The 26,148-nt window shown below is 40.8% G+C and overlaps 1 protein-coding gene across 3 annotated transcripts in view; it reads right to left on the bottom strand.

Annotated features, from left to right (window-relative positions):
• Nucleotides 1-26,148, bottom strand: part of MPPED2 (metallophosphoesterase domain containing 2) — a 173,295-nt gene that overhangs the window by 108,602 nt on the left and 38,545 nt on the right. For all 3 annotated transcript variants that reach the window (XM_067749535.1, XM_067749536.1, XM_067749537.1), the window contains exon 3: nt 15,457-15,638. In XM_067749535.1, the coding sequence (XP_067605636.1) occupies nt 15,457-15,638 (182 nt within the window). The remainder of the gene's footprint in view (nt 1-15,456; nt 15,639-26,148) is intronic.

The raw sequence follows: 26,148 nt of genomic DNA, 5'->3' as shown, positions 1-26,148 counted from the left end.
ACGAACCCGTGTCCCCCGCATCGGCAGGCAGACTCTCAACCACTGCGCCACCAGGGAAGCCCCAATTATTCATTTTAGATGTAACAAAATAGGTTTTAAAACAAACTCCAAATGTGAAAAGAACTAGGAAGTACAGGTAGTGTAATCAAAAAGAAAAGTTTTTCCCCAATGTAATTCTTATCTGGAAGATTATAAAAGTCTCCTCTAGTTTTCAAAATTAGAAAGAGATATTTTAATTAAGAACTTATATATATTTTTTTACAATTATGTATGTTTTATGGACTATTACAAATGCTAAAAACAAATGCCTTAAATCCCCCATTTCAAAATACAGTACATAAAAATGGCATATATTACATTATCAAAAGGTTACAAGGTGACAAACAAGTAAATTTGAGTCTAAAAACATTATCCAAAGATAGGTAATAAAACGTGAAAAAAAGCAAACAAAGAGAACGTTCATTTCGGGGGGGGGCAAATCAAAATAGAAGACTAATTGAAGGTTGCTGTATATGGTTGCAAAGGCTGTTGACTGCAAAAGAGCAAAGCCAAGGGGGTGAGTGGGAGCTGTGTGCTTTTCAACAAGCACGTATCCACCAGGTTCAGAAGATACCTCTTCACACTTTGTACAAAAGCACTTTATGGACAAGCAGCAGTCCTGATCAGGAACAACATATTGGAAAGACTGGAAAAAAATTTAAGTGAAAATGCAAAACTACTCCCATTTCCTTCCCCAAGTAATAAAATAGAAAAACAACAAGAATAAACAAAAACATAACCAAGAGTAAGGATCTGAGTTTCAAAATGAATTCCCCCCCTTTTAGGCTAAATTATGAATGCTACTAACCAAGCTGTCTTTGTAGGAACGCTTCCATCGATAGCTCTGGACTGTGCCTTCAAGTTTCCATCAGGACTAACTTAGTCACGCCAGAAACACACAGAAAATCTGAGTGTGCAAGTTTCCAGTACCATCAGCCAGGCTACCCAAGCTCTTATGATCTCACTCTGGCACATTCTGGCCAGCAGTCTAAGAGCCTTCCATCAAACAAACCTAATTTATTTGACATTCATTCAGAATTTCACCAATTTTTAAAATTCATGAAGATACCAGGCAGTACCTCTCGGAGCAAAAAAAACATGTTAGGTAACTCTCTACGGTAAACATATTTTCTGGTCTTTGACAGTATAGTGTAAAAACTAGAACTGAAAGAAAGATAACATCACTCGAGTCCCCACTGCCGTGAATCTCTAGGATCCTGGAGGCCCACCCTCCCCGAATGCGTGGAAGAAGGCAGGAATCAACACAGACGCTGCCTTTTAGAATTTGGGGATCTATGTTATGGTAGATGCAGCATCTGTAGCTTCAGATCAAGAATAACTTCTTTGTATGTCTGCTCGGAGGACTGAATGAGATAACAAACGTGTTTACAAAACACCCACATAGCATGGCATCTTGTCAGTTAATATACAACTCTTCTTATAATATTACTTCGAAATGTAGGTATAAATAGGCTAATTTTATAAGGTCAAGTTTCCTTCATAACCTCCTCACTCTTTAAGGGTAAGAAAGTGAGAAACAGTATTTTGATTTAGTCTGATTTGGTTTGGTTTTTAAAACTGATTGCAAGGCATGATTCTGGATTGGACCCTAGAATAGAGGAAAAAATGCTATAAAGGACATTACTAGGACAACTGGCAAAACCTGAAAAAAAAATCTGAGATTAAATAATAGAATTGTATCAATTTATGTTTGATTTTGAAAACTGTAGTGGGTTAATGTAAATGAATAGCCATGTTCTCAAGAAAGAATCATTGAAAAATTTAGAGTAAAGGGCCTGATATCTGTAGCACACACTCAAATGCTTCAGAAGAAAAGAAAGAAAGGAAGGAAGGAAGGAAGGAAGGGAGGAAGGGAGGGAGGGAGGGAGGAAGGGAGATGGAGAAAGAAAGAATGATAAAGCAAATGAGGCAAAACTAACAGCTGGGGAATCTGGGTGTAGCGTATATTGGAGTTTATTGTATTATTCTTGCAACTTCTCTGAAATTTGAAATTAGATTCAAAATAAGAAGTATAAAAATGTTCATTGAAAATGATTAATCAACTGGGGCCACCCACTGGTGTGAGAAGTGCTGTCTACACCTTAATGGCCCTTCTGGTACTTTACCTTGGACTGCACTCCACTTTCCGCTCCCTAGGCCAGTGGCCTGCTCCGTGTGCAGGAATGGCTGAACTGAATTACGTGGACAGTGCTACAATTATGTGCTCTTCTCATTCATCTTCCTCGCATGGCTCCAAGTGAGCATGCGTGGGGTGAGCTAATGATTTGTCGTGTTATCTCTGATGAGTACCATATTATTTGCATCATAATATTTTCATTTCTCCCCCCTTGCGCATTATGCCAAGTTGACAGCAAGATCAGCTAAGTTACTATAAGGGATTTTTAATGAAAACAATTATAAATTTAAAATAACTGTGTTTAAGGCATTTAACAGCCAGTAGGGTCAAGTGATTACAGCAGTTACAAGACCCATGGGACGTGTTCACACCAAAACAAAGTGAATAAATTACCTCAGCTGGTGCATGTAATCACTAAGTGACCACAGGGGTCAGGCAGAGTGAAACCTTGAAGACTCGCACACAAAACCAATAATAAATATTTATCAGTCGAAGGGGGAGAGGGAGGACGTCAAGAATTAGCGAGTCGAGTGATAGACTAAAAGCAGAACTGACTCCCCATGCAGCTTCAGGGCCAGGAAAATGACAGTCAAAAACCCAGGGGACAGCTGGAAAAAAAGATTCCAGGATACAATATGCAGGCGGGCTGGGAGGAGGGGGGAGAGCTGAAATGGAAATGACCTATGCAGTTATCAGCAAGTTCAAAGCCAAACCCGGGGTCACTTTGGTACAAGGATGACTGTCTTTATCCAGAAACCTGTGGTGGGGTCTGGAAATCATTCGAAGGTTTCTGATGTAAGAACGTGATGTGATGTTAAAATAAAATGATCATCTCTAACATTTACACGGCACTTGACACCTTCTGAGGATGTCCCTCAAACGTTACCCTCACAACTCTATTTCTCCTTGTTGGAGAAGAGAGGTGGCTGAGCATCAGGGAAGCAATGCATTTTGTTCATGGAAATACAACTAAGAAGTGAAGAAACCAAACATTTATTAAAGAGTCTCTATTTGCTAAAGACTCCGCTGGCAATACGCTCTTAGGAGACTCATAATCAAAAGAGATGAGAAGCCCTTGAGTAATGTGTGCTAACGGTCTAAACACCATACAGAGGGGAGGAAAAGATGACGACCAATTGGGAAGGCAGGGCCAGTTTCGTAACAGAGGTAACCCTTGAATTGGGCCTTAAAGAATGAACAAAATTCACAGAGGAAAGGGAACAAGGTTGGCAGGCAGGCAGTGGGACCCACAGGAGCAAATATTCAGTTATTCAGCAAAAATCTGTTGAGCGCTTACTATGCACATGGCACCATGCTTGCGACCTCATCAATGACAGGGAGCAGAGAGACACACCCCTGCTCTCATGGAGCTCGCTTTCCTTCCTCTACCCATCCAATCAGCACACGTGTGTTGGCAGCTCCTGCGCAGAGGTATACTCTTGTAGGTATAGAGGATATGACAGTGGCAAATGGGACAAGTCCAGACCCTCACGGAGCTTGCACTCAGTGGAGGAAGACTGATAATAAATAAGAAGACACAGAAGTAGGAAAAATAAGATCTCACCAAAGAGGTCTGAGCAGAGACCAACAGACCCGGGAAATGGATAAGGTGGGGACAACTTTGGACCAGCATGTGTCTGTGTCCGGAGGACTAGCAAGAGAGAAAAGATATGACATAAGCCCAAAGAGCTAAAGAGAGGGTGGAGAGAAGTATGTTGGGGAGGGAAGCTGGGCAGATAGATTGGACCAGCTCATGAAGAGCCTTGAAAGGCATAACAGACTTTACTCCATCGGTAAATGGTTCCTAAAATGCATTCCAGAAAATATAAGTCTGATGGCATAATCCATGGGAAGAGGGTCCTGTGCCTCTACTGCATCTGTAAAAATGGTGATAACAGCATCAACCCACCTGAACGTTGTGAAGATATGAGTTAATTCTCGTAAGTAGTCAGGCAATGGTGAGTACTCAGTAAGCATTAGTTATCAAACAGTTCCAGGAAAATGAATGGTAGGCTGAGCCTTGGCAGTTTCTTTAGGTACAACAGACACTCAAGAAGGAAAACTGACAAAACATAGTCATATTTAGACAGAGGAGGTTTAGGTGCCTGCGTTAATGGTCATGTGAATCAGAAATGGGAATTCAGGAGAATGAGCAGTATTTGGAGGAGATACTAATTTGGTTTGAGATATACCGTCTTTGAGGTATCTGTGTACCTTCTACCATCTGTGGCAAAATACCTAGTCTCCAGTTAAATGCAAGTATCTGGAAAGAGAAACAGATTGTACGAAGATAAAATCAGGACTCCATGCCCTACAGATAAAACTCTCTCCCCCTCCTCCCCCCCCTCCCCCCATCCACCCCACATAAGTCTCCTCACAGGTTTTGATATGTAGAAATAGTGCAGGATGATAAATGGCATCACACCCAGGCAGAAGATAAAGCCCCTCGTCCTGTGCAAAACTGGGTAAGATGTTTAGACTCCCTGAGTTCTAGCTGCCTCATTTATAAAATCAGGGAAATAATACTGACCACCAGGGCTGGATGCTAAAGGCAGTGACACTGCTCTCTTGTTCCCTTTTCCATTCTCAGCGCCTACCACAAAGCAGGACCTGGTCCAGAGGAGATCACATGCAAATAATCCTTTGAGGGTGAAGTCCCTTCACTTTCTGGGATACAAGGATCCTGGTCCAGATTTAGGATTATACAGTTTGGGGGTTTCAATATTGCCTCTTAGCCAGATGGTTTGGAAAAGTTGGGGACTTTTTTATTTCCAAAGAGCTCCTTTTTAAACTTTATTTATTTATTTTTAATAGTGATACAATTTTCAAACAGTAAAGTGAGGAAAGATTCACCCATTTCAGGACAGTGTTTATGTGGTTTTTCTCTGTTAAGCTGATGAAGTAATGGTTATATGTGTCTTGGCCATGCCTATTTCTCTTTAGGAGATGGGGATATTTCAGCAAAGGAGGAAGCAGGGAGCTTCAGAAGTGAAGGTTCAAAGAGTGGTTCAAAGCTCTCGTCTCAGCTCCTGGATTGGCTCACGGTATGACCCCAGTCTGTCCTTCTACCTTTCTGGATCTCCATCCATTGATCAGCAAGACAGGGGTAATACTGTCTGCCCATATCAACTTCCCTGGACCATTATAAGCATTAATGATCTAATATACTCAAAGGTACTTTGAGTTCTTTGGAGGAAAGATGTCATATAAATTAGAACCAGTATAATTAATGTAATTTAAGAAAATGGCTGGCCATAACAGAGAGGATTAGGTTCACGTGGATCACGAAACGACCTAGCCTTTGTGTCCTGAGGTCACTGATGATCCTTTCCATTGGAACAAAACCCAATCTTACTTATTTGAGCATATTCAACTATTCTGTGTTTTTTTTTTTTAAAGTACTGTACTTAATAAAATGACCTATACTTTAAAGTTAATTTTATCCTTATTGGGAAAATGTATTTATATATGAATTGACTCATGAAGTAATTCACTTTAGGATAAAAGATTCTTCAATATAAAGAACAAGTAAATAGTAAGCATGAATCAACTGTTATTTGGATTACACAGATACTCATCCTATACTGTTACAGACAGGAAAACAGGATCTCTGCAGCCACCTGATAGAATATATAGGCAGCTCATAGACACTTTTATTCTAGAATGTCATGCTAAGGAAAAAATAAACCTAGGGAAATTGCTTAGAAGGAGAAGCTATAAATAAATTTAAACAGAAAGAGAAGCCATTAAATAAACTATAACTCTAGGGTGATAACTGGGAAAAACAAATTATCAGTCAAAAGCTGAAGAGTACAGCATGTCAGACACTGTTTTTGTGAGCAAACTGAAGATTAAGAAACTTCTTTGATATTAAAACTGTAAACAATAAGAACCAGGGAATTCTAGGCTCTAAGAAACTGTCTCGCACATTCTCCTCTATAAATCATGGGACAAGTCATCTTGTTTGCCCTTCTTAAAGCCTCTAACCTTTACCTCGTTATCAGATATGACTATTAAGTGGTCATAAAGTTATATCGCTGTAAACATTCCAATGAGGCTCTCCTGCTCAAATCATTTCTGAAACTTTTCTTTGGGAACTGCTAGGCACGTTACTAGAAAGCAGTTGCCATTATGTCACATTATTGTTTTGTTCTGTTTTTACTTATTTATTTTTATTGAGGCATAATTGACATATCAGTTTCAGGTGTACAACATATTGATTCAATATTTGCATATATTGCAAAATGATCACGTCAGTAAATCTAGTTAATATCTGTAACTACACATAGTTACCAAATTTTTTTCAGGTGATGAGAACTTTTAAGATCTGCTCTTCTAGCAACTTTCAAATATGCAATACTTATGTGTGTATATATACTACTATATATACTATAGTATATATACTACTATATATACTACTATGTGTGTATATACTACTGTACTATACTATAGCATATAGTGTTATTAACTATAGTCACCATGCTGTACTTGACAGACCCATGACTTATTTATTTTGTTGCCATTATGTCACATCATTGTTTTTTATTCAAAATGGTATATCTCAACTTGCCCACTTCGCAAGCTCCAACCTTAAATGTGCAAACCACACCTAGAAAGCATTATGCGTAAGAATTTAAAAAATAAATTGAAATCTGCCATCGATAACCTGGCTAAAGCCTGGTGTGCTGGGGTTTGTAAGACAGGAAACTACTGGGCAGGAATGGTTTTCAGGAGAGACGGTGACACTGTGTGCACGTGTAGGGGTGGCGAGTCAATGGGCCAGATTCAAGGAGGGAGACAAGGGAGATGACGGAAGACTGAAGCCTGGCCTCCTCAGGTGTGTGGTTCACAGGTTAATTAGAATCCAAGGAGACGTCTTTGTGTGTTGTGTGTGGGAAAGGAGACAGGGCCAGGTTTCTGGGGTCAGGGAGGCCATGGTTCTCATCCTTTTCTATGCTCCACAGGCAGAGTGGGCCACCGGCCAGAGGTCACTGTGGCACAAGAGAATGTAGGGCTACCTTCCCTGAAGTTCTGGCGTCCCGGGGAATAAGAGAAATTCACCAGAAGGACAGAAAGGAGGAGTCATGGCAGCTTGGGTAGTAGGTAACATTTAGTGACCATTCACTACCTGTACACATTGGGTACCCATTATCATATTTAACCTCACCACAATCCTTGTAGGTTAGATACACTAAGCATTAATAACTCTTTTACAGATGAATAAATTGAAGATCACAAAATTAACAATGTTGAAAGCAGGATTTACACACACACAGACTAAATCTGGTACTCACGCTCTTAACCTGACACCATACTGTCTTTTCATACATCAATACACACACACATGCATTCATACACTACACGACAGGATACACTCCCGCTATGAAGAGTAGTGAACTTGGTTTTTTTCTGTACAGTTATTTGCATTTTTTCACAATGAGTACGTAAGCTTTCACAATTAATAAAAGAGTCTGTAGTCATTTTTAAAAAGCCCTTCATGGAGGAAGGTAACCTTCTCTATTGGGGTAAAAAAATAAATAAATAAAAAATAAAAAGCCCTTCAAGGGTGAAGATTTTCTGCCACTGAGGATATTCAAAAATATGTGACACCAACTCCCAAATACTACTGAGAGTATCAGAAAGAAATTACAATCTTTATATAGGGAAATTTGACAATACGTATTAAACCCTTTTTTCAAAGTACATATCATCTGAAGCAACAATTCTACTTATAGGAAGGTATCCTATAAATTAAGGATGTTTGCAAAGAGAGCGCAAGAAGGATGATCATCACACCGGTGCAGATAATAATAAAGAAAAATGAAAACACCATAGGGCGTCTACTAGTAAAGATCTGGCTAAATAAGCCAGAGTACACCCATTCAGCAGAATGCTGTGCTGTAATTTTATTCTTTAAAGTTACAGGACAACATGCATAGCTCTATTAACTTCTAAAAATACTCCTTCAACAGAGATGGTGCCAAGGCCAAATGACCCTACCCGTGCTTCTCTTCTTCTTCCCCGTGGGTTCCCTTCCCTCCAAGGTCCCTGCTTGCCATTGGTGGTACAAACACCGTTCTCATCTTGTACTCCTTCTTGCGAAGCCTGCCTTTCCATCCTGTCCCTAACCTCTTCTCCTAAAACAATGTCCTTCTGGTTTCACTCTGTTGCCCTTCTAGGCTAAGACAACATGAAATTAAACTCCCTTCAAGGGAGTTCAGGGGGAAAGGAAGCCTCTCCAATAACTACCATCGTTTCATGAAATCCTAAAGGAACAAGCACAACAGTGTTCAGCCATTATCACAGGATGAATAAGAAACTGAATGAAAACAGTCCTCCCAGGACCAAGAACCCTAGAAAACTTCACCACTTCAAGTAATTACCAGTGGAGCCAGTAACTACAGAGCAAGGGCCAGAGTCCTCAGAACCATCTGCTGTGTACCTTGAGAAATGGGCTGCTGAGAAATGGTCATCTGTGTAGAGACGGACTATTAGAGCAGCAGAGAACACGGATGAGGACGGTTAAAATAAAATCAACAAATTGTGAAAAGGAAAAAAAATAAAAATATTCCTTAAACAAAAACACTTAAAGGGTAAAGACTTGCTGCTGTTGAGGATATTCAAAGTAGAAAGTAGAAAAATTTCTCAAATGCTACACATCGACTAGTAATTACTCTGGAGACAGGATTATACAGAGGAATGTATATTTTCTACTTTGCACATGTCAAAAACTTGAATTTCTATAACATGTGTATCCTATTTATATCGAAAAGTATGCTTTTTTGGGGAAAAAGTATTTTAGCCATATTTATTGATGTGGAAAGTTGTTCTTGATATATTGTTGAGATGAAAAACAGACTACAAAACAGTATTACTGTAAGATCTCTATTTTGGTAAAAAGCACTCACGTATATGTATGCGTACGTGTGTATCAATAGAAAACATTCTGTATAGAATCACCCTATTCTATTCAATAGAAAGCCTTCTTTAAAAATGTTAACAGTGGTATCTCTGACCATGGGTACTTTTGTTATCTTCTTTCACTTATCTCTATTTTCTAAGTTATCAGGAATGAACATTACATGTATTATAAGAATAAAATAAATAGCCCAGGCTGTGAAAGCTTTTCCCAAAGACCAGCTCCAAAGCTTTGGGCCAATAGCAAGATCACTGGAAGAGGAACACATTCTCCCGGTATGATTATTCTGAAAGGGGCAGAACCAATTTGTGTGTCTATGATCTGGGATGTTTGCTACAGTCATACTCTGTTATAACTGTGCCTAATACAGTGCTCCTACAAATACAAAGAACACTTTGCTTGAGATCTTCCAAGGAAGATTTTCATTCTTTCTTTTAGCCCTGGAGAGACTGAAACTCAGAGCTATTAAATGACAACTGAGACCCAAGAAAAATCATAATTTTAATTTCATGGCATTCGTGCTGTGTTAAAAGGGATTTTGAGTGACTAGATTGTTAAACATCAACTTTCGGCTAAAAGAACAGGCCACCCAAGAAAGCTGTCTTTCTAATTATAATACAGGAAACAAAACAACCACCACAAACCCTTTTTAAGCATTTCTGCACAGTATATAGGAATCACTAACGAGAGCCAACTGGATACATACTTTGAGGACAAAAAGGAAAAGGAAGGGCAGGGCAAGACATTTTATATGCAGTACAACATAATTTTAAAGTTTTGGCCAAACGTGCAGGCAGAAGAAAAGTCCTATCCTTTATGTTCATTCATTCACTCAGTGATTGAACAATCCTTTGTGTGCACTGACTATGTTCCAGGCCCTACTCAGAACTTGGGTGTACGAGGAGCACTTGTTAGGCAGGGGACAGACAAGGAAACAATGACATAACAACCACGGGAAGGGCTGCACAGATGCCTGACCAAAGTGTTAAGGGAAAAAGAACCAGTCACACAGGATGAAGGAGTTCTCCTGGAGGAGAAGGTCATTCCAGTTAGTGGGAACAGGGTTTGCAACAGGAAAGCGGTGTGGAAGGGCATGTGCATTCGGGGGATGGGAAGAAAGTTGGTGTGGGTGTAACTGAAAGTTGGAAATATGAAGGTTGGTATGCAATCAAATGATAAGGTCTCCATTTGTGCAGACATATGTGCATATCCAAGAAGAAGGTTACCACAAATATTCTAAAGATGAGAGGACAGGAGCCATGAAATCAAGTGATCAGTAAAGAACATCAAAGAGATACAGAAAGACCAAAGGGGCAAAGTGAAGGAAGACCACACACGACCCACTGCCTCACAAAAGGTGCCTTCAGGCATTTCAGCGGTTTGGAATTTACCAGCAATAAAAACAATTACATTTTAACTGGCAATTAATCTATAGTTGGCAAGTTTATTTTTAAGCCTAGTCTGTGACTGAGATACTTTTTTGCCAAGATAACAAAGAAAATGCCATAATGGTTGAGTGGCTAGGATCCCAGTTCAGCCCACCAAAGCCTATTCATTCATGACACCCCTGGAGCATATCTGAACTAACACATGAATGGGACTATAGGATTTAACTATCACCTTAAAAAGTATTTCTTTAGCAAAGACCTATCTGTACCTCTTTCCGACAACTCTGACATATGAGAAATGACATAGACCCACCTTAGGCTCTGAGCCTATATATGTGTTAGTGTGTATGTTTAGAAAGGTAGTTATTAAAAAATCACCACTGGGCTTCTCTGGTGGCGCAATGGTTGAGAGCCTGCCTGCTGATGCAGGGGACACGGGTTCGTGCCCCGGTCCGGGAAGATCCCACATGCCGTGGAGCGCTGGGCCCGGGAGCCATGGCCGCTGAGCCTGTGTGTCCGGAGCCTGTGCTCCACAACGGGAGAGGCCACAGCAGTGAGAGGCCCGCGTACCACAAAAAACAAACAAACAAACAAAAACACCATTTTACTCAGGATATAGTCCCTCCAGCAGGGATCCCAAGCCCCAGACTGGGAATAGAGAAAGACAGGAGAACACAAATGGGAAGTAGAGTCTGATAGACCTAATATCAAATCCTCAGGTCATCTCCTAGTCACGTGATCTTAGGCAAGTTCACTTCACCAAGGCTCAGTTTTCCTCCTAAGTAATAAAGAAGCTAATAATAGCTTACTCATAAGTCATAGAAGCTACTTCACAAGTTATTTTGAGGACTGCATGAAATGATACATGTAACGGAGGGGTGGGGGAAGAGGTACGGTGTCTAGCCCCTGCCACCCATAGACAATACAAGTCTCAGTCCCAACAAGACCATTACTTATCTGAGTGACCTTGAGTAATTCATATAATCTCTCTGGCCTCAGTTTCCCCTTCCATCAAATGAGGAGGTGGGGGCTTCCCTGGTGGCTCAGTGGTTGAGAGTCCGCCAGCCGATGCAGGGGACACGGGTTCGTGCCCCAGTCCGGGAAGATCCCACATGCCGCGGAGTGGCTGGGCCCGTGAGCCATGGCCGCTGACCCTGCGCGTCCAGAGCCTGTGCTCCGCAACGGGAGAGGCCACAACAGTTCGAGGCCCGCGTACCACAAAAAAAAAAAAAAAAAAAATGAGGAGGTGGGATCTCCAAGTCTTCTTACAGTCCCAATGTTCTGTCCCACTAGTGTAATTGTTAAGAGAGAGACCTGTCTTCAGCCTCTACTCTTATGCCTCTTTGGGCTCCGTCTTACACTCCAAATTCCTCTTAAATCTATGGCGCCAGTCCTTTCTAGTCTCTGCCTTTTGCACTCTATGCCGCTGGCTCTGTTGTCTCCCTCTACACTATCTGTTGAAAGTCCAGAGGCCAAGGGGCGTGTTAAGAATGGTCAGAGAGTATATCACAGAGTATATTCTCGCAGCAACCATGGGGTATATTATTATTATTACGCCCATTTTACAAATGAGAAAATCAAGGCTCAGGAGTTTAAGCAACTTATCAAAGGCAGGGAATTCAACACAGGCTCTTCCTAGCTGCTCGTAATCATTACAGGCTGCATTACCTTTCCAACCTTTGGCTGTACCTAGTTTGGGTCCTATCATCTTATGACCCTGTGCTGCCTGCTTATCTCATAAACTACTTTGTATTAATAACTTTGTGTGTTCCTCCTGCCAGGTGGCATATGTACAAATTAACCAGGGACCCACCATGTCTGAACCAACACAGAACTCGTGATGGGATTCTCAGCCCCTGCAGCTGGTAGGTCAGCTGAGATTCAAGATGGGCAGAGCTTAACCACATCTTTAAAATAACAGCACATGGTCAAATAGCTACTCCACTTCCACATGAAGCTGCTGGAAGCTACCATATTTAATTCAAGCCTAAAGTCTGCAAGCTTCCTAGCTGCCATAAACCCACTCATAACACCATGGAATGGGAAAGGGCTCATAACTTGGGGTCAGACAACCCCAAGTTTACTCACTGAGTGAATCTGGGTGGATTTCTTAGCCTCTCTGAGTTTCTTTTCTGCTAAATGATCTCGGGTAAGATAGCCCAGCTGTGCTCCAGGTTCCTCATCTGTAAAATGCAGATTACATTAGCAACCTTCAAAGGATATTATAGGGAGAGAAGGAGTGCCTAGCCTATAGCCGAAATAGATTAGCCTTTTGGGAAAGTAAGGGAGCCTGGGGGATGGTCGGGCTGTTTCCAAGAATCAGGGTGGCCTAGACTAGAGAGATGGAAATCAGTTAGAGGTTCACTGGATCTCAGTGCCTGCTGAATCTGTGAGGAACCATTCTGGTGAGAGTTGAATGCCCTGTTATGGCAAAAGCCCTAGACTGATCTGACCCCTGACTCCACTCTCCTAGGCCACCTGGCAGCTTTTGCTGGAAGCACTCTTTTCAGGGGAGAGGTTCCCAACTGAACCAAGTGGTAGAGTGTCATCACACGGTCTCTCACCCTCGGAGCACCCTGAGGTTGCCCGGCAGCTACTCTGGGCTTTCCCTATGGGATTCTAAACTTCTCTATCCTTACCCCCCTGCGGGCTCCCTTCAGCCTCGCATCCTGCGTCCCTTGCAGAGACCTCTTCCTCCTGCCTCAGGAGATCAGAGGGGAAATGGGACGAGAAGGAACTGACCTTGCAATCGGACCTCAGCATTTTAATTCTTTACCTTTTTATTTCCTTAGTTATGGCACTTTGCCATCTATGGAGTACATTCCCTTATGAAATCTCCCCGTGTTTACGTCCATTCTACTAAACAATTCCTCTGACCTCCTCTTGTTTTTACCCTGTAAATATGTGTTGATGGTTCGTTCGCCACATTCCCCATTCAGTTATTAATGGCCCACAAAAACTTCCTAGCTGCAATCATTTACTGATTAATCTGCACAACAAACCAGAAAGACAGGTGGTATTAATCCTTCGTTCTACAGAGGGAAACCAAGGGGAAAAGCGAGGTTAACTCAGTTGCCCAAGGTCAGTGGCTAAACAAGATTATAACCAGGATCTATCCTGTCTTTTATTTCTGTAAACGCTTCCCACAGGGTTACTCCTTTACAAATCAACGTTGTCAATGCAGCGAGATCATTTCTGTGTTGAGATTCAGCTGTCACAGAACAGTTTAAAACTGTCAAAATTCAACCCCAAATAATTTTGTCTGCTAATAGTTCATAAATACACGTTGCTAAAATGAAGAGATAATAGTACTTGAAAGCAAATTTGACAGATGCAAAAGAGGAGTGAGAAGATCTGGATTATTCGCCCAGCTCTACCACAAGGAGACTCTGAGAAAGTCAGTTAATTTCTCTGTATCTGAGTCATTTGTAAGAATGAGATTATGCTGAATGATATTTAAGATATCTTGCTGTTTTAAGTGAGATGACTGAATACCTACTGAAATATAAAGCTCCAATATCCAACGTCGCCAAGATCGTGGTAAAATTGGTATATTCAGGACACAGCTACAATCCCCTTGGAAAGCAAGATGCCAATGTACAGCAAGAATCATAAACAATTTCATATCCTTTGACTTAGTAATTTAACTCATACAGTACTTTACCCTAAGAAATAAGTCAATGGAAGCAAAAAGACATATACAAATGAAAACGCACATTTCAGTGCTAGCTTCAGAGGAAAAATTGTTATCAATTTAAATGTTCATTTTTTAGAGGGATGTCTTATTAAATAAACATACAGAACAATACAAATGTCATACTGCTATCAAAAAGGATAAATATGGAAGTTATGCAAAATCAATTAAAATCTTACCAATACTATCAAATGAAAACAGACAAAAGAGCAGATATGTACCCTGATGTCAACTTTATAAAAGGTGGATAGATGTGCAAGGTCACAGGAAAACTCAAAATAGTTATGTTATAGTTAGGCTCATTGTTTTTAAAATATTTTCACTGTTTTTAATGAATATTGTTTTCCATTAACACATATATTTTATCACTTAATCAATTATTTAAAAATGTCTCAAACCCTGCCTTAGTTTGATGGAAATATGAATTTTCGAGTTTCTGCTTAAATCTCCTGAGTAATTTTTGTTGGCTGACACATTATTCATGACATTATTCTTGCGGAGTGATTTTTACTCTTTACTATGTAATTCTTATACTCCTTTCCCTCACCTAAGAGGATTCCGAAAAAGATCTGTCATCTAATCTCGCCTTGTAAGACTTGTAATGACTGCCTTGTAATGCTAATATTTGGCAACTGCCTGACCCAGGAGCCAACATTTTTCCCATAACCCCGACCCACGGGTGCCTCTACAGAAACCACAAAGTTGCTATTACCCTTTCCACAGAGTGGAGGGTGGTTTCGTATTCCAAATTTTTGGAGCTTTACAGCAGGACATCTTATCTTTTCAGGGGTCTTAGGATACCCTTCTGGTTCACTTGGGAAAGCTGCCCCCAAGCAGCCCTGTGCTAGGACCCTCCCTTTATATAAGGGCTTTTACATCCTCCTTCGTTCCTTAGAAATGGTCTCTTACTAGTAGGTCTTCACTTATAATACCTGGGAAGGATTGCAGAGCCAATGAATTAAAAATATGATTCTACGTCTCATGTGTGCCAATGAATGCCCTCATTAAAGCAGAATGAGTGAGATGAGATTGGTTTCAAAGCTTTCCATCCCTTTGCCCCAGAGCCACCGAGGCCAGGCACTGAAAGGATGCACAGTAAAATTAAATATCTAAAAATTCATCTTTAATTAACAGAATTGGATTAAAGCTAGACACCACCGCATTTCATATGAGAAATGGCTGAGCTAGCTTCCAAGTGCTCTAATTCAATTAGGACGCAGTGAGTGACACTCGGACGGGAAAGGTTAATTGGGGGCGCCAGAACGCAATCATTCCTTACCTAACCAGTCATTAAACTTCTTAACCTCTGAGGGCAGTCCCAGCTCGGTGAAATCGCCTGTGTGGAGAAGGATGTCCCCATAAGGCATCTGGATACCATCTGTTCTGGAGTGTGTGTCTGAGATGCAGACAAACCGCGTGTGGCCCGCTGGTTTTGGAGTGTCATATGGGATGGGGTCGACCCTAAAGTAGACATAACAGATCCCATAACAGTTAAACATATTAGAACCCTCGTAATTGTCATCGCACATACACATTGACTGTTATCCGTGAACACACCCAGACAAACCGATGCAAAGACAGAAGGGCCCATTGTAACAAGGAACACTTCTGGGTGCAAAGGAGACAGCATCTCCCGTCTACAAACCCACTGGGCAAATTCAAAGAGTCTTACTTACCTGGTAGGAAAATTAAAAGGCCAGACTCTCTTACACGTAGAGTCAGAAATAACTCAGGAAATTGAGAGAGTGATTAATGGTGAAGTTTAGGGATATCGAACCCAACTGGGGAAGTAAAATGATGCTCTTTCCTCTCTCATCAAGCTCCAATGGATCCCACTACTCATTAGGAAATGGATAACTAATTTATTCCTCCTTAAACATGCATAACTTAAGCAATGCACTAATTTATGAAGAACATTCTGCACATGCTTTGCCAACTGAGATGTGGAGAGTCATAGTACTTGTATTTGATTTCCTTTCTAGAACCATTCAACACCTTTTATCTTCTTGTTTTCGCAGGGAGATTCACAAATCAAATTGTGGGCACTGAAGGTGATGCCGAAGTAACAGGGCTTTTTAAATAAAACACTGGATGTTCCAACAACTCTGTCCAGCTCCTTCTCTACCCCCATGAATTATCTGCTGTCCCAGTTACACCTTAGGTTACTTGGAATGCTCCAACGCCTTGGGCAAAGATTCTATTCAGTACAAATAGTAAACCTTTTAATGGGTGTGTATAGATCTACATATGCATTAATATATGTTCAGTTTTGGAGACCTAAGCACTGTGAAATTACCACTAGGGCACAAGAATCAAAAGGCAAAATGATCCACCTGAAGCAAAGAAAGTGAAACAGGACATTCTCATTTAATTGAGTGTAACAAAGTGTGCTAAATAAACTTGGTAAAGAAATGCAAATCTGACTCTTCAAGCATACAGTTTTAATTATTTAAGGAGTTTATAGCAGAGTTAAGGGTGCATTAACTATATTAACTCTACACTGACAGCTTCCTGTAATTTCTCTGCAGGAAGGTACACTTACGTTGGATTATGGATGAAAAGAAGCAGTTACCAATGCAACGAAAAGGTCGCAAGAGAAGCAAATACACAATGTGGAGATGAGAGTGTAAAACGTTAAATAAGGAACAATATGTCATATCACCGCCCCACCCTGGGTCATTAAAATGCAGTAGAGCAGAGAACACAGGGAAAGCTCAACACAAGATTCCCTGTACATGTTGCCTCTAAAGTCTCTGTTTAATTTTTTGTTCCTTTTTCCACTTTTTAAAAAAAAAACAATCTGTTTGAACAATGGCAGTTTTCGTGAAGGAAATAAAGACATCAGTATATAACCTGGATAGTACTGCATTTCTTTAATGGTTAATCTTTTAATTTTATTTTGTCTTTGTCAGAGAAGAAGGAAAGTAAGGAAAAAGAAAGGAGAGCTGGAAGAAGAAAGAAAGGACGGAGGGACTGTGAACTGGTGAACGCAGCAAGTCTCATTGGAAACCCAAAAAGAAAGTTTAACTTCTGCAAAAAAAAAAAAAAAAAAAAAAGGATTTTTCCTGTAAAGGTTAGAAATTAACAATGCTGTTATCATGGAGAAAATTCACTAATCCACTGAGATCTCATGAGTAACCTGGAAACCCTCATGATTATATCCAATGTTGATTTTTTTAATATATATAAGGACTTCCCTGGTGGTCCAGTGGCTAAGAGTCTGCACTCCCAATGCAGGGGGCCCAGGTTCGATCCCTGGTCAGGGAACTAGATCCCACATGCCGCAACTAAGAGTTCATGTGCCACAACTAAAAGACCCACATGACACAACTAAAGATCTCACATGCGGCAATGAAGATCCCGTGTACCGCAAATAAGACCCAGCACAGCCAAATAAATAAATAAAACTAAATAAATATTAAAAATAAAAAATATATAAAAATGTTTGTCTGCCTTTCCATTACTGAGACTCTATTATACTCGGTCTCAGTGATTCTAATTGTATCAATTGATATTGCCTATCTTCTTTTCTTTTTTTTTGCGGTACGCCGGCCTCTCACCGCTGCCGCCCCTCCCGCTGCGGAGCACAGGCTCCGGACGCGCAGGCCCAGCAGCCGTGGCTCACGGGCCCAGCCGCTCCGCGGCATGTGGGATCCTCCCGGACCAGGGCACGAACCCGTGTCCCCTGCATCAGCAGGTGGACTCTCAACCACTGCGCCACCTGGGAAGCCCCTATATTGCCTATCTTCTAAAAGTAGTTTTCCCAGGGCATGAAGAACTGTTCCCTGCCGCAGCAGACTGTGTCACCCTCTGAAAGTGATACGTAATATTCTATTCTTATACCTAAAGTTAAGATACTCGCCAGATTGGGACTGTGCACATGTATACTGAAACCACCAACATCTGAATGAAACCACTGGACTTTATATGAATAAAGTCAATATTTATATATCTTTATTTTCCAGTTCAGTTCTCATCCTGATGGTAAAGCATAGACAATCCCGTTTCTTTCTTTCCACAACTCAGCTAAGCTATGGGCACAACTACTGCATAGAAATCCTTTAGGAGTCCATCTGAATTTATCAGAGGGACATCAGAGTCATCATTTTGAATTTATAAAGCAGAAGGGAGCACAGATATATGCTATGAACCTCTTCAGTTTAGAGAAGTGAATCATCATGTGGTACATGATATGTTTTTTAGCTCTCTGCTGGGAGATCACTTTCTATGACTATTGAAACACCAGTCAAATTTTTGAGCGGCTTCAACATCCTTCCCCATCTTCCTGCCTCCTCCAGAGAAACACTCAAATGTCCAACATCATTAACAGTGAAATAAAGGCCAAGGGATAAAAAAAAAAAAAAAAAGAGGGGAGAGGAAGAACGAAGAAAACTGTGTCTTGTCAGCTTTCAGCTGAAATAAAACAATAAGTCAGAGGGACACAGGAGGGCTGAGAGGGCCCACCCGTCAACACCACCAACCTGATGTCATCAAAGAGAAACAATTAGTAGATGTTGAGGAGAGATATGGAGGGTTGACTCAAGGTAGAAGATTGGGGAATTGGGGGATATAAAGATGCAGATACAGAATTTACATACATCCCCTGACCCAGAGACACTGATGTTCTTTGTTACGCACAGGACTAAGTACAGGAAGGCAAGATGGTGCAGCCTGTCAGAGCCACACTGAATAACATGACAAATATCACCTGGGAGGTCATAGGAAGGAAGGCATTTCCACCCAAAGGCATTCAGAGCTGAAAATAAGATATCTAGTAGAGTAGGCAAGTTGCCATGGATATAATGAAAGTTGAGACAACCCTAGGGAAACGACTATTTCCAAATTGGGCATTAGGCAAACGCCTTGAAAAAGGCAAGACAGCCAAACATTTTCCTGTGAAAGCAAGTTTAAGGGAGACCCTGACTGCTATGGGCAGATCTACCTGTTCACATTGTGGGAAGACCCTCCCGCTGCATTTTCCTTCTTAGTTAACAGCCTTACCGCTTATGCTGCTGACTTCTCACATGACCTAACATTTCCCCTAGGGAATCATTTCAAATATCCTAGCAAGTGAGTCTCTTACCAAGGCAATCTAACCCCCAGAGCTAGATTCAAATAGCAGACTGAGATTTGCACGTACATCTGAGAACACCCAGGGGAAAACAAGATGACATGGGAAGATGAGAAGAAAACACAGCATCATAAAATCCCAGAGCTGGACAAAACCTTAGGGAGCATCGGGTTCAATTCTTCATATGAAGCTTGAATCTCCTCTATCCCTTCCCTGCCTAGCTGACATAAATTTTCTCTTCAGCGTTTCCAGAGAAGGGGAGCTCCTGAGTCCCCTCTCCTCCCCCAGGGCAGCCCATTCTGGTTATTGATAGCTCTACTTGCTAGAAAGTTTCCGATCCAGAAACTCTGAGAAAGCTGAGCGTGGTCCAAAGAGACTTGGCCTGGAGCCTGAAGACTGAGTAACAATTTGGCCGAGCTATTTGCTTCAGGCAAGTTATTTCATTCTTTTAGCCTCAATTTTCCCCTCATCTGTAAAATGGGAATAATAATGCCTAGTCTATGATATTACTATAAGGATATAAATTGTCAGGCACTAGGATTGGCACACAGCACATGCTCTGAAAGTAAAGATGCAGAATGACGTAAGGGTGGGGGCATGTTTGGCTACAAAGCCAGACAATCTGGCTCTGAATCCCACTCCACATTTATTAACAGCGTGACACCAAGCAATGTGCTTAATTCCTGTGCCTTGGTTTCCTTACCCATAAAATGAGTATACAAATAGCACCTGCCATGAGGTACTCATAGGACTGCCACGAGGATGAAAAAGAATAATGTACAAATAGGGTACTCAAGAATAATGTACTTAGAACAGTGCCTGACACACAGCAGACAATAAATGCTAGGGTTTTTGGGTTTTTTTTTTAATTCAGTGGTAGTAGTTTTACTACTATTAGTAGTAGTAGTTAGTTTCTCTGACCTCCATCTCTCCTTCTGTTACAAGGAGATAACAACAGCTACCACACGACTTGGTGAAATTAAAGGAGATCACATGAACAACAGCAGCACAGCGCTGGGCACATGATCCAGTCAAGAAAAACATTCACTTCCTTCCTGTCACTTCCTTCTTAATCCTAGTTCTGCACTCTGAAATAGCAAAGGAGAATTCAGTCCCTTTTCCGTTTGACAATTCTTCAAATATTTGAGGACATGTATTACAATCCCCTGAAATCTTCCCTAACCTAGTGGAGCGGCCACATTTTCTTTCATTTTTCCTTGCGTGATAGGATGTCAAGCGTCCCCAGAATCCTAGTGATCTCCTGAATACAATCTGATTGGTCAGAACCGCCCCCCCATCTATAGTGTCAGAATTCATGGGCCACGTGGATTCATGGGCCAGTGAGCTGTTTATCCGAGACAAATGCTAGTACAGGCGATGGAGAACCAAAGGAGCTGGACGCCCTGGAGGACTTTCCTAGGGGAGGCCTGAGTTAACATCTTAAATGGTTTTCCAATTAAGTCTCCAGGTTTTGTGCCAAGCCTCAAATCTTGTTCTTAAAGCTTGATTGTCAAATGTTTATATATCCCATGGCCTATTCAAACAAATAAAACATTCTCATTTATTCCATCTTGACCCATTAGAGTTTTTTACCCATAAAAAACTAATATGATAATATTATTGCTTACACTATCGAATCCTCTTCTGGCCATATTTGATATTTTTTCCAATAACAAATGTACATAGTGTTGCAAGTCCTATTGACAGATCTTCAGAAAAGCTGTAATCATGTGGTTTGTTATGACATGGATTTCTTCTTTAGGCCGAGAGTGCAGTAAAAGCCTATTGTACACAATTAGCTTATAATTCAGCGTCAGGGTAGACTATAACCCTTACAAAACATTTGAACAGGATTTCTATGTATTTATCATCCCCCATTCCACTTGAAAACCCCAATGTTGTGCTTATGCGTTCCACTGACTTTAAAAAGTTTTCGAATGTGACATTAAAGCTTTCATTTTTACCCTGAAAATTCAGATGGCATGAGAGTTAAAATTAGGTTTGTGATGTTACACCATCCTCCCTAGACATAAGAATTCAGTCCCTTCTCCACTTGACTGTTTGATAAAGATACGCAAAACCTGCCAGCAAAACAATGAATAAATAAATACCAGGCTTAAGTTAGTACAGTGACAGAATTTTTAGATTGGAAGGGCTTCAGAGATGATCTAATCCTGTGTTTCTCTTCTTTGAATATCCTCTTCACAGTTTTTGCCTTTCTGTGTATACTATTACTTAATTTTTGTTAAGCGTCTTACAGCTTTTACACAATTTTTTTTAGTTTTGCCCTCAACAGTATCATCTATGAAGTCACGACGTGGATACACGTTGTATTTTTCAATGACACGTTAAAAGAAATACGTAAGTACTAAAATTTTTTCAGGTTTGTCCACTCTACAGAACTAGAACTCAAGTTTTCTAACTTCCAATTCACTTCTCTTTCTACCAACTTAATTTTGGAACCTAAAAATATATCTGCACTTGGAGAAAAAGATGATAAAAATGATAAAATGAGAGCAAATCAACCATCTAAACTCTTGTAGCCATTAATATCTAGAGAGACTGCTCAAAATTATTTGAATTAATTGTCAAAACTATCCAAGTTTTAGGGCTCCATACACTGACACCCTCAATTCTTATGTACATTATCCAGTTGAATGGAGTCTCTTAAAACTTCAAAAACCACATGTTATAGTTCATAGGGAAAATAAGCAATATAAAATTTGATTTTTAGAATATTGGTAAAGATAAAGAGTGTTCCTCATTCTCAGAGATGTCAAGTCAGACTGATTGTGAATGTTTCCAAATATAGTTGTTGTTAGAGGGGCTACTTTAGTTGAGAGACAAGCCTCATTAAAAAAAGCTCTGGTTGTGGTGTGCAGGGCCTTCCTACACCCCAACTACATTGGTCATCAATTAGCTATGTGACCTTGGGCAAGTCACTTTCCCTCCTATAGCCTCTATTCTTCAAGTATGAAAAGAGGGGCAGGACCAAATGATGCCCAGATGACTAGCTGCTTCGTTCCTACACCACTAGGAATCTGTGCAAGACCTCAGAAACAAGTCAGTCTTGCAAGCAGCTTAAAGCATGTTCTTTCTCTTTGCAATTTTACTTTCTGGTCTCCAGACAATGCAAAGGTGAACACAGTCCAGATCCATCCAAATATAATCAGTATTAGCCAGACCTTATATATAAAGACAAGTGAAACTGCAATTTAGGGCCACAGATGGAGCTCCCAGGAATTTCTAGTGTAAAAGAGAACAAAGAAGCCAGAATCCCAGTTACCACAATAAAACAAAAATTAAAGGATGTGGGATTTAAGTAGTTCCTTCAGAAATGGGGCTGTTCTTGTTTTGCTACAACTCTGAGCTGGTAAAACTCTCCCAATTTAGCCATCATGCCCCAGAACAGCAACGGTGCTGCAACACAGTAAGGAAGCATAACAGAACCAGAGGCATAAATACACTCACATTTGTACCGAGGGCACTGCTTTCCTTTAACTGCTGAACTGCTGTATCAGCACTGTTCTACTACCAACTAATTAGAGCTAACAAAGCCCACTGCACGGAGTGTATCTCGTGTCTCATCTATTTTTTCCTAGTACAAAAGTACAGCACTGACATTCAATGAATATTAAGTGGTAACAATTTAATTCTTCACGCACTGCACGCGATAGGAATTCCTGGTCCTTCTGTTGGTCCCACTGGAGGGGTTTTGGTGCCCGTCAGGCTAGCTACTGTAGGAGCCACTGAAGCCTCTCAGATGGCATATGGTTGGGTCATAAGTATCCCACTGGAGATGTGTTGTCTGGGGTTAAATGTTTCCTATTCTTTTAACCTAACAACCAGGTTAATCGGCTTACACTTCTGGATACTGGCCTTGCATTTGAAAAAAAAAAAAGGCACGTGACACTGTACTGAAGGCCTGTCATTCCACAGTCAGTCAGTAAGGTACTCAGTCAGTAACGATTTCTTAAGCATCTACCTACGTGCCAGGTGCCGTGGCAAGTTCTGGAAGACAAAGAAGCAACAAGGGTGTTTCCTTTAAGGATTCTGCAGTTGATCTGTCAGTTCACAACAGGCACACCTCAGAGAGATTGTGGGTTCGATTCCAGACCACCACAATAAAGCAAATATCACAAGAATTTTTTTGGTTTCCCCGTGCATATACAAGTTACGTTTACACTATACTTTATAAAGCGTGCAATAGCATTATATCTAAAAATTTTTTTAAATGTACATCTTTAATTAAAAAAAATTCGTATTGCTAAAATATGCTACCATCTGAGCTTCAGTGAGTTGTAATCTTTTTGCTTGGTGAAGGGTCCTGCCTCGATGCTGATGGCTGTTGACTGATCACGATAGTGGCTGCTGAAGGCTGGGGTGTGGCTGTGGCAATTTCTTAAAATAAGACAACAATGAAGTTTGTCGCATCTACTGATTCTTCCTTTCACAAATAATGTCTCTGTAGTATGCAATGCTGTTTGATAGCATTTTATCCACAGTAAGACTTCTTTCAAAACTGGAGTCAGTCCTCTCAAACCCTGCCACTGTTTTAATCAGCTAAGTTTATATGATATTCTAAATCCTCTGTTGTCATTTCAACAGTCTTTACAGCATGTTCACCACGAGTAGATTGCATCTCAATAAACCATTTCCTCTGCTCATCCATAAGAAGCAACTCTTCATCCATTAAAGTTTTATCATGAAATTGCAGCAATTCAGTCACATCTTCAGGCTCCACTTCTAATTCTAGTTCTCTTGGTGTTTCCTCATATGCAGTTACTTCCTCCACCGAAGTCTTGAACCTCTCAAAGTCATCCATGAAGGTTGGAATCCACTTCTTCTAAACTCTTGTTACTGTTAATATTTTTACCTCTTCTCATGAAACACAAGTGTTCTTAATGGCATCTAGAACAGTGAATCCTTTCCAGAAGGTTTTCAATTTACTTTGCCCAAATCCATGACAGGAATCACTATCTGTGGCAGCTACAGCCATACAAAATGTATTTCTTACAATGACTCCTTGATCCACAAACTTGAATGGATGCTGTGTTAGCAGGCATGAAAACAACATGAATCTCGTTGGGCATTTCCATCAGAGCTCTTGGCAGACCAGGTGCGTTATCAATGAGCAGTCATATTCTGAAAAGAAGGTTTTGTTTTGTTTTGTTTCTGAGCAGTAGGTCTCAACACTGGGCTTAAAATATTCAGTAAACCATGTTATAAACATATGTGCTGTCATCCAAGCTTTGTTGTTCTATTTATAGAGCACAGGGAGAGTAGATTTAGTATAATTCTTAAGGGCCCTAGGATTTTTGGAATGCTAAAGGAGCACTGGCTTCAACTCAAAGTCACCACTTGCATTAGCCCCTACCAAGAGAGTCAGCCTGTCCTTTGAAGGTTGAAGTCAGGCATTGACTTCTCCTCTCTAGCTATGGAAACCCTAGATGGCGTTTCTTCCAATATAAGGCTGTTTCACCTACATTGAAAATCTGTTGTTTAGTGCAGCCACCTTCATTAATTATCTCAGCTAGATCTTCTGGATAACTTGTGGCAGTTTCTGCATCAGCACTTGCTGCTTCACCTTGTACCTTTGTGTTATGGAGACATCTTTTCTTAAGCTTCACGAACCAACCTTTGCTAGCTCCAAACTTTTCTTCTGTGACTTCCTTACCTCTCTCAGCCGTCACAGAATTAAAGAGGGTTAGGGCCTTGCTCTGGATTAGGCTTTTGCTTAAAGGAAAGCGAAAGCCTAATCTTGCTGGTTGGATCTTCTATCCAGACCACTCAGCAATAAGGCTGTTACACTTTCTTATCATTCATGTATTCAGTGGAATAGCACTTTTCAATTCTTTCAAGAATTTTTCTTTGCATTCACAACTTGGCTAAGTGTTTGGTGAAAGAGGCCTAGCTTTCAGCCTATCTTGATTTTCGACATGTCTTCCTCACTAAGCTTAATCACTCCTAGCTTTTTACTTGAAGTGAGAGAGTGCGACTCTTCCTTTCACTTGAACACTTAGAGGCCATTGCAGGGTTACTAACTGTTGTAATTTCAATACTGTTGTGTCTCAGGGAATAGGGAGACCAGAGGAGGAGAGAAAAGGGGAATGGCTGGTTGGTGGAGCAGTCAGAATACACAAAACATTTATCAATTAAGTTCCTTGTCTTATACGGGGCATGGTTTGTGGCGCGCCATAACAATTACAATAGTTACATCAAAGATCACTTATCACAGATCACTATGACAAGTATAATAATAATGAAAAAGTTTGAAACATTGTAAGAATTACCAAAATCTGACACAGAGACACAAAGTCACCAAATGCTGCTGGAAAACTGGTGCCAATAGACTTGCTCAATGCAGGGTTGCCACAAACCACCAATTTGTAAAGAACACAGTATCTGCAAAGCGCAATAAAGTGAAGCACAATAAAACTAGGTATGCCTGTCTTCAACAAATGTTTATCGGCCTGCCTGATTCCTGCTCAGTCATTTAGTTATTTCACAGGCATTTGTTAAGCGCCTTCTCTGTACCATAGATGGTGCTAAGCGCTGGGGAGACAGCTAAAGTCAAGTCCCAGATGGTCTCTGCGATATGTAAACAGGTGATTTATGAAACAATTTGCAAAGTACTATAATCAAGGATGTGCATGGTACTGTGGGGTAAAGGAGAAAATGCCTGTCATTGCTTGAGGGCTAGGAAGGACAGGGGACATTACAGTGGGCATGGAATACAAGGTACAGTGTCAATTTCAAATGCCTGGGACAAAGGATCTTAGGCTCAGAAAGAAGAGGCATGAGAGTGGCCTAAAACTGGAATTTGAATTGGGATTTAAACAAGCACAGGACTTGGAAAGTCAGGCAGAAAAGAAGGGCTGTCCAGGGAACAGTGGGCAC

Source organism: Pseudorca crassidens, chromosome 9 (assembly GCF_039906515.1).
Source record: "Pseudorca crassidens isolate mPseCra1 chromosome 9, mPseCra1.hap1, whole genome shotgun sequence".
Lineage (NCBI taxonomy): Eukaryota > Metazoa > Chordata > Mammalia > Artiodactyla > Delphinidae > Pseudorca > Pseudorca crassidens.
Note: the sequence above shows the minus strand (reverse complement) of the source record. Positions and strands in the feature narration are given on the sequence as shown.